The 8,794-nt window shown below is 45.2% G+C and overlaps 1 protein-coding gene across 1 annotated transcript; it reads left to right on the top strand.

Annotated features, from left to right (window-relative positions):
* The first annotated feature begins 5,020 nt into the window (after nucleotides 1–5,020).
* LOC309377066 (leukotriene B4 receptor 1-like) lies at nucleotides 5,021–6,847 on the top strand. The gene has a single exon (XM_081923959.1). It carries the CDS (start codon nucleotides 5,114–5,116, stop codon nucleotides 6,122–6,124), a length of 1,011 nt encoding a protein of 336 aa, XP_081780085.1. The 5' UTR covers nucleotides 5,021–5,113; the 3' UTR covers nucleotides 6,125–6,847.
* The last annotated feature ends 1,947 nt before the right edge of the window (nucleotides 6,848–8,794 follow it).

Raw genomic sequence — 8,794 nt, 5'->3', positions numbered from 1 at the left:
GAGACACCATCTGCTTTGCCTGCAAAATGCCTAAGGTTCAATCCTCAGCATCTCCAGGTAGGAGACTTCATAAAATACACCCAGATAGGTAGGTGCTGGGAACTTCACAAGTCTCAACAACTTTGGAAGGGCAGGGGAAACAGCCTCAGGTACTGTTTCGTTGCAAAAACAGAAATTTTGTTGAATTACATAGTTCTTCTGAATGATGTTCTGAGGTAAATATTTTTAATGTGTATATATATCTGTAGCCTTATGCCATTTTCAACCTAGTCAGCAACATTCAACCTGAATGTTGCTAAATCCAAAGAGAAGGTCACTTTGAAAGAGGTGAGAATTAATGACACCATTCTTATTAGGCTGTCCCCACACAATACCTTTAGAGCACATTCAAAACACAGTCCTCCCCTCAAAGGGTTCTGGGCACTGTAGTTTTCCTGCAACAGAGTTACAATTCCCAGCAACCGTTAACAAACTACGTTGCCCAGAAGTGCTTGGGGAAAAGAGTGTTCCTCGAATGTATAATGTGCACACAGCTTAGTCTGTGGAAAGGAGCCACCATGCAAATGAAAAACAGAGAGGAAGGTTATATCAGAGCTTGGGACAACCAGGACCTTAAGCATATAGAAAATTTTGTTGATATAAACATAGTTGGGAGTGCTGTGACTGGGTGACCTGTGTGCCTGCTCAGTGTTCTGTCCAGGTGATAACTGTGGATGTGCAAGTTCAAGGCCCCTGGAGGGACTCAGCTATACAGCAGCAAATAAAACATTTTAAATGCGTTGTAAAGTGCAATATACAGAGGCAAAGCTAAGTGGCAACACTGAGCTATGCAAAATTCAATGTATTTTTCAAAATGTTTTTTTAAAAAAAGTATTTTCACAGCATTTTTTATATGTGTGTAGATTCCATCCAGGTCCCTTTCACAGGGTTATTTCACTTTAAACAGGACTTTAAGTAGCAGACTTTACAGACTGTCCTCTGAATCGTGGGAAACATGGCCACCCTAGCCTCGGGGACCTTTCCCAAACAGGGTTGTCTGTGACATATCGGGAAAATGAGATAGCCAGCAAGCCTGGGCCAGCAGTAAGCAAGCAGTGCAGCCAAGGCACTAGCTGAAAAGGTTGGGAATAGACGGGAGACTAAGGAGAACTCTCTGGCAAGGAACTGCTGCCACTGACACCCACACTCACACCAGCCATCTGTGGTGGCTGCCTCCTCCCAGTTGGTAGGGCCTGTCCCAAGGGTGTACCCTCACTGTGCAGGCATCAGCTATTTTGGTGCCAAGCTATTGTTTATGCAGAGAGTACATCTGGATCTGGCAGAACTTGTCTGAGGAAATCTTGACCAGATGGAGCAGACCTGGCAATGTATTTCACAGTCCTTGAACATGCCATATATTTTAAAAAGATGCACAGGACTCTCTGACTCGCACATGTACAGTCCGGAAGAAAATCCTTTTGTATTTGCAAACCAGAGGAAATTCCACCCTATCCCTCCATTGGCAGGATCAACTGCAGTAGAGGAGGAAAGAGTTGACTTCTTCCGTCACACCCAGGGCCGACCATCCATGAGGTAGACTGAGGCAGCTGCCTCAGGTAGCAAAATCCAAGAGGCATCTCCATGGGCCCCTCCCACTGGTGCCAGAGAAGTGGCTGTGGCAGCGACATCTCACCAGAACCTGGAAACTGCAGCTGCGCAACCCCAGTAAGCACAGCAGCACATGCGCAGGAGGGCAGCACCTTCTCCTTTCACCTCAGGGTGCAAAACAGGATGGGCCACCCTTGTCTACACCAACTGGGATCCTGGTTCTTACCATTCGCTCCCACCATCACCTGATGCTATTATGAAATACCACGTGCAGTGCCAGTGGCGTAGCGTGGGTTGTCAGCACCCGGGGCAAGGCAAGTAATTTGCGCCCCCTAACCCGTGGATTTGTGCCCCCTAACCCCCAGATGTTGCGCCCGGTGCGGCCGGCTCCCCCTGCACCCCCCCACGCTACGCCACTGTGCAGTGCAAAACCATCATTTGGTTCTCTAGAACTCATCCTGTGGAACTCGCTTCTGACCGAGATGAAGCACGTTGGTGACCTGTGGAAGTCAGTTGGTAGTTCACCACCCCCCAATCAGTGTGATATATCAGCAGAGTGTGTGGAGCCCCAGCAGAGTGTTCAGAGATTTCCTGCTGTCAGTGGAATAGCTTCTTTCAGAGTCCCCTGTTAAGGGGGAAAGGTCCTCTCCCACACAGTTCAAAGTAATAAACGTGTTTATTGTCTCCAGACACAAGGCAGTGCTAAACACTGCTGTCTACTATATGTAGTTCCTCTGCTCTTTGAAGTAAAGATACTTATGTACAGATCCACCAACACGACCAGCGTGCTAGCTACCTCTGCTGTGTAAAGCCCACAGCCTCTTCCCCTGACTGTCACAGATTCAGAGTCAGACCCTGACAGCATCAGGACAGGACAGGACAAGTTTAAATTTAAAAAAAAAACTGGAGAAAACATGATAATGACTCCTCCTCACGCTTGTGCTATGGGTTTTGTTGCTTATGCAACTGAAACAGCATCACCCACACACAGGAGGGATGTTTCACTAAGCTTGGGGAAACATAAACATTAGAACAACTAGCATGCTTAAAGCCTAAAGTAGACCGAGCACTTTTAAGTGCTAAGGGCATCCAAGGCAGGGGCGAAACTAGGCTTTATTTCACCCGGGTCAAAGACCCACTTTGGCACACAACCTGTGCACACATTTGCATACACACACACATAGTATGGGAGCCTCAATGATGTCGCTCTGAAGGCTTCACCTGGGGCAAAAAACCCCAGCTAGCCCCCCTCCCCCTCTGTAGCTGCAGCTCCGTCCAAAGGTCTTAATCCAGCCCTGACTCTAGTCCACATAGCAACTTTTGTTCCTAGTCTTAAATCTCCCAATCAGGCTCAGGAGCAATAACAATCCAAAATCATATACAGTGGTACTTCGGGTTACATACGCTTCAGGTTACAGACTCCACTAACCCAGAAGCACCACTTTAGCTAATGGGGCCTCCTGCTGCTGCCGCGCCGCCAGAGCACGATTTCTGTTCTCATCCTGAAGCAAAGTTCTTAACCTGAGGTACTATTTCTGGGTTAGAGGAGTCTGTAACCTGAAGCGCATGTAACCTGAGGTACCACTGTACGTCCATCTGTACTTAGTTTGGATGTACAGTGATACCTCAGGTTACATACGCTTCAGGTAACAGACTCCGCTAACCCAGAAATAGTGCTTCAGGTTAAGAACTTTGCTTCAGGATGAGAACAGAAATCACACAGCAGCGGTGCAGCAGCAGCAGGAGGCCCCATTAGCTAAAGTGGTGCTTCAGGTTAAGATCAGTTTCAGGTTAAGAACGGACCTCCAGAACGAATTAAGTACTTAACCCGAGGTACCACTGTATAAAGAAAATCAGCTAGAAAGGATTTTTAGAAAAGGAACTTTTGGAGAAAGGGCATGTCTTATCAATTCTGTTTTTACAGTAGCAACCTCTGTGAATCCACATTTTCATACAAACTGTTTCTGTCACAATACTGTACTAGATAAATTTTCCTCAGTTTTCTATGGCTCAATAGTTTCACCATTTTCCTAATTTTATCATGGCCATTTATCTGACTGTAATAAATGAGTATTACAACAGAAAGAAAGAAAGAAAGAAAGAAAGAAAGAAAGAAAGAAAGAAAGAAAGAAAGAAAGAAAGAAAGAAGGAAGGAAGGAAAGAAAATGACTGCCACTTCGATGATGCATAGTTAATTCAGTTAAGTGTAGCTGTTAGGTTCAGATTGAGCCACTAGGTGGAAGCACACATCCATTCAACAACGAATAAAACCCGCTGTTTGGCAATATTTGTTTATTGGGACCAACCAAAATGCCACAAAAGTGTGGCAAGCTTCTGAGTTCTCCAGGAGTCAGGCAAGATTTTATACAGTGGTGATTTTGTTGGGGCCCAAAATGTCATAGCATACCTAGGCATTTCGGTTCCAAAAGATATTTCACAAATGACTGAAATGAGCTAAAATAGGTTGATAATGGAGATTTCCGGTAATTTGGAAAGCTAAGCATCACTAAGCAGACCACCTAAGATGAATATTTTGCCATGGATAATATATGTGCTTTGTGCTATTTCTTTATATATCTTCCAATTGCATTTGCAAAAAAAAATTGAGATATAAAATTGAGACTGATCCGGAAAAAATTTAATGTTTCAAGGGAAGGCACTATTTAACAGAGTGAGATGCTGAGGGTGTAATGCTGATAATCCCTTGTTGCGGGCATGTTCAATGATATAGTCTTTTTGGTCTGAAGCTGGTGTCCTTATAAATTTTGTACTGGAGAAATCCTTGACATTTGCAGATGTTCATGTGCTTTTAAACTGTATCCCTCTAGCATGAGGATTAATGGCAGGACAACAAAAGTGGATTTTACAAACCCTTGTGGTTGCTAAGGAACTTATACTTCAGGCCTCGAAGGATAAATGCCCACCCAGTCAATGGTGAGGACCTTACTACCCTCTTAACATATTTCTTATTAAGAACAGTCTTGATTGGATATCTCTCTGGAGATTTGTGTGCTTTATATGTTTGCATTTAGATGAATATATTGGATTCACAATGATGAATTCATAAGATGAATTTTATTGTACTCATAACGAGAGCCTATAGTTATTTTCTTCTTCTTTCCTTCTTTTTAAAATTTGTGATAAAAACAATTAATGGGGGGGTCTCCTACATCAAGTCTGGTTTTACCAGCTCTCCAGAAGAAAACTGGTGTCTACCTACACGCTTAAGAGAAGCAGGTAAATACGATCATGCTTGCACTTCTTTTTAACTATAGCCATGCTTTGCTTGGGTTTTGGTGACACACACCCAATGTAGACAGTTTCTCAATATGTAAATGGAAAAAGCTCAACAGAAAAAAATAGGATATGAAACCATTATCTGTGTAGGCAGAAGCTCTCTTTTGTGGTCATGTTCTCTTCCAGTCTTAGACAGCCTTTGGAGGGTCAGAAGCAAAGCAGCGGGCATTCACCACAGAACATAGAAGCTGCAGCCACTAGCAGAAGCTCAGCCAGAGCTCAACTCAAAATGGATCCCTCTGAAGAAAGCAACGATCTCCTGCCTTTGTCCATTGCAAGGTACTTGGTTTGCACAGTGCTGAGTTTGTCATTCATCGTCGGAGTCCCTGGGAACTCCTTTGTCATTTGGACCATCTGTGGCAGAATGACCCAAAGGCCTCCGACGGTCATGCTGATCCTACATCTGGCCATCGCTGACCTCCTGGTTCTCGTCACCTTGCCAATCTGGATCTACTCCTTCGCCAACACCTGGCTCTTTGGGCTTGTTGCTTGCAAAGCCCTGACATTTGTCGTTTATTTCAGCATGTACGCAAGCATCTTCCTGATCATGGCCCTGAGCTTCGAGCGGTTCATGGCTGTCTTTTACCCCTTTGCTGTCCAACGCTGGAAGAAGAAGATGACCACCAGGATGTTGGCCTTTGCCATATGGTTCCTCGCCATTGCCTTTGGAGCCGTCATCATCCCGTTTCGGGAAACCAACAACACAGAGGCAGGTCTTCAGTGCGCAGATTACACTTATGATAGTAACGCTCAAATGATTGCCTGTCTCTTGCTGGAGACTCTTGTGGGCTTTGTCGTGCCCTTTGCCTTCATCTCCATCTGCTATGTGCTGGTCGGCAGAAGAATCAGCAACATGACTTCTCCATCAAAGCAACGCTCTGCAAAGCTGATCGCTTCAATAGTTGTGGCCTTTTGTCTCTGCTGGCTGCCCCATCACGTCTTTAACTTGATAAGCATTGCTTCAGCTCTGATGGAGGAGTCCTATCCAGGGACATCTGAAGCTCTGGAGAAGATTTCAGCAGTGGGGGCCAACATCACAGGCTCGCTTGTCTTCGTGAGCAGCTGCATCAACCCTCTCCTTTACGCCTTTGCTGCCAGGAACTTCCAAAGCAGTGTGAGGTTTACCAGGTTATCGAGACTGTTTGAACAGATGAGCCCTTCAGAGAGGACGGAAACTGCGAAAGAGGCACCAAACACAAATGGGAATGAGGAGAGTTTGACTAGCACAGAGATGATCTAATGAGGGCCAGGGGAGAAAATGAGGTCAGTCTCCATAGCGGTGGCCGCACTGTTGTTACTTACTGTGACTCCTTCGTTCTTTATCTGTTCAAGCACATCTATGCAGACCAGCTCTTCATCCAGAAACATGACTCTTCAAAAACAGTTATTCTAGACAAGCTAACTAGACTCAACTCTGGCAGTTCATGCTGGCTGAACAAAAGCAAGCAGCCAGTGTGCCAAAGACCCAAACTGAAGAGAATAAGAAGGAATGGAGGAAGCTGTCTTGTACAGAGTCGGACCATCTAGTTCAATATTGTCAGTACTGACTGGCAGCAGCTCTCCAGGGCTCCAGGCAGGGGACATGCCCTGCTCTGCCTGGAGCCACCAGGATATAACTTGGGACTTTCTTCATGCATATGCTTTCCCCATTGAGCTATAGCCTGAAACCCTGAGGGGCAGTTTAGTGAAATCTGAGCTAGATAGACTTAGGGTCTGATTCAGCATAAGGCAGCTTCCTATGCAGCTGACACAGAAAGTGGTGTTCAAGGAAGGCATTTCGTGTAGAAGGGGTAACCTGGGTGAAGGCGTGGTGTCTTATAAGCAAGCAGGAGACAGTCGGGCAGTTTGAGGTGGTAGCCCCATGGAGGAACATAGATCCAGGGCAGGGAGATGTCTGGGGATAACAGTGGAGAGCTTTGAGAGCAAAATCAAGGGCACTTAGGAAGTGCCTTATACCAAGCAAGATACTTGGTATAAGTATCAGTGTTGTCTGCTCAGTGTTGTCTCCTTGCAGGGTCTTTTGCAGCCCTATTTGAAGGAAGCAGAGCTGAACCTGGGACCTTTTGCATGCAAAGCATCCACATTATCCAATGAGCCATGGTCCTTCTTAAAGGGGGTACTAGGGATGGGTGGATATGTCCATTTTGGTTTCTCTCAGTTTCTCATTTTTCCAGACTTCAGTTCCCCACACTTCCAGATCAGGCTTGGGGGGGGGGAGAGAGTTATCATGAACATACACCAATATTTTAGTGTGAATTTCTTCTAATATGCACTTTTTTGCATATTTTCCCCAAATACACACATTTTTGCAAAGCAGTTTTCTCTAACATTACACATTTTTCTTTTTCAAAGGATTGCTTAGACTCATGCCACTTTATTTTATTTTGTTTTAAGTTTTGTTGTATTGTTGTAATTTTAACATTTCAGTAAGCTGCCCTGGGAACCTGTTGAAGGGCAGGGAACTATGGTAAATAACACAGAAGAATTAAAGTAGTTTTGGGTCTACTGTGTGGGTTTTATGGGTTGTTTTGCCATTGTTGTTATAAATGCAAAAATGGAACAACATCATTAAATATGGGTGGGCAGACCAAACTTCAAATGATGTTTTGTTTCCCCTTCTTCATCTTTGGGAGAGAAAAACTTAGAGCATGAGCCACCCTAAATCAAACACTCTTAGAATGGAAAGTTATGCATGTCCAGTGTGAGAGACAGTGCTGTGCAGTGGTTAGAACGCTGGACCAGGATCTGGGAGACCAAGGTTCAAATGCCCATTCAGTTCTCTGGGTGGCCTGGGCCAGTCACCACTCTCAGCCTAACCCTACCTCACAGGGTTGTTGTGAGGATAAAATGGAGTGGGGAAGAACCATGTACTCCACCTTGGACTCCTTGGAGTAGACGTGGGAGACTAGTGAAATAAATAAATAAATAAATAAATAAATAAATAAATAAATAAATAAATAAATAAATGTCCTCTCAGAAGTTCTATTATGTTCTGTGGGACTTCCTCCCTGCTACATTGTGACCCACCTCCTTTGCAGAAGTTATATTGCTTGGTTCCATTTTGGAGGGGTTTTTCATATTGTTACCAAAGTTGGATACCGCTCCAGCTCCCAGCCAAGCAGTAACAAGATTTCAAGGAGTTCCAGGCACTCACCTAGGATTTGTGCTCCTTTGGAGAATTGAAGACACGGCGGAGACTGTCGTAGCTTTAAGAAATAAGGTTTATTCATCTATTTACACTTTCAGTCCCCATGGAGGGAGGGAGTCCAGATCTTAACAGCATGGTCACCTCAAGCAGGGCTTTTCCCCTACAGCAGTGCAACACTGGAGTCAAAGGTATCACTCCTAGCCAGCCTGCCCAAGATGAATCCCATTCTTTTCTCCTCCTCCTCCCAGCACATCTTGCTAAAGACACCTCCACTGGGTGTAGTTTGGTGTCACGGGCTGGTTGGATACAGAGGAATGGTGGGAGGAACCAGCTGGTAGGCATCTTCCTGCGGCTTTCAAACAGCCTCCACCCACTTTGCTGTTGTTTAGTCAGCTTAGTCTAAGTCATCTTAGTCTGATTCATGGGGTCTCTCCGTGACCCCATGAATCAGAGCATGCCTTGGAAACTCTCACTTTCTTCTCAAAGCTTCTCCTTTTTTATGTCCATGGCGTTTTCATGGCAAAATAATGGAGTGGGTTGCCAGTTCCTTCTCCACCACCCAGTTTACTGAGCCTGATAAGGATCTGGCCCATGGAGCCAAAAGGGTTACACACACACACCCCGCTTTAGAATCTTAAATGGCCTGGGACTAGAATATCAGAAGGCAGAGCTGGCTAACCCGCAGGCCACACCTGGCCTGCCAAGCTACAGGAAGATGCCTGCCAGGTCCTGATCTGATCGGGAGATAAAGCAGAGAGCGAC

Source organism: Podarcis melisellensis (assembly GCF_964234715.1).
Source record: "Podarcis melisellensis genome assembly, chromosome: 8".
NCBI classification, from domain to species: Eukaryota; Metazoa; Chordata; class Lepidosauria; order Squamata; family Lacertidae; genus Podarcis; species Podarcis melisellensis.
Note: the sequence above shows the minus strand (reverse complement) of the source record. Positions and strands in the feature narration are given on the sequence as shown.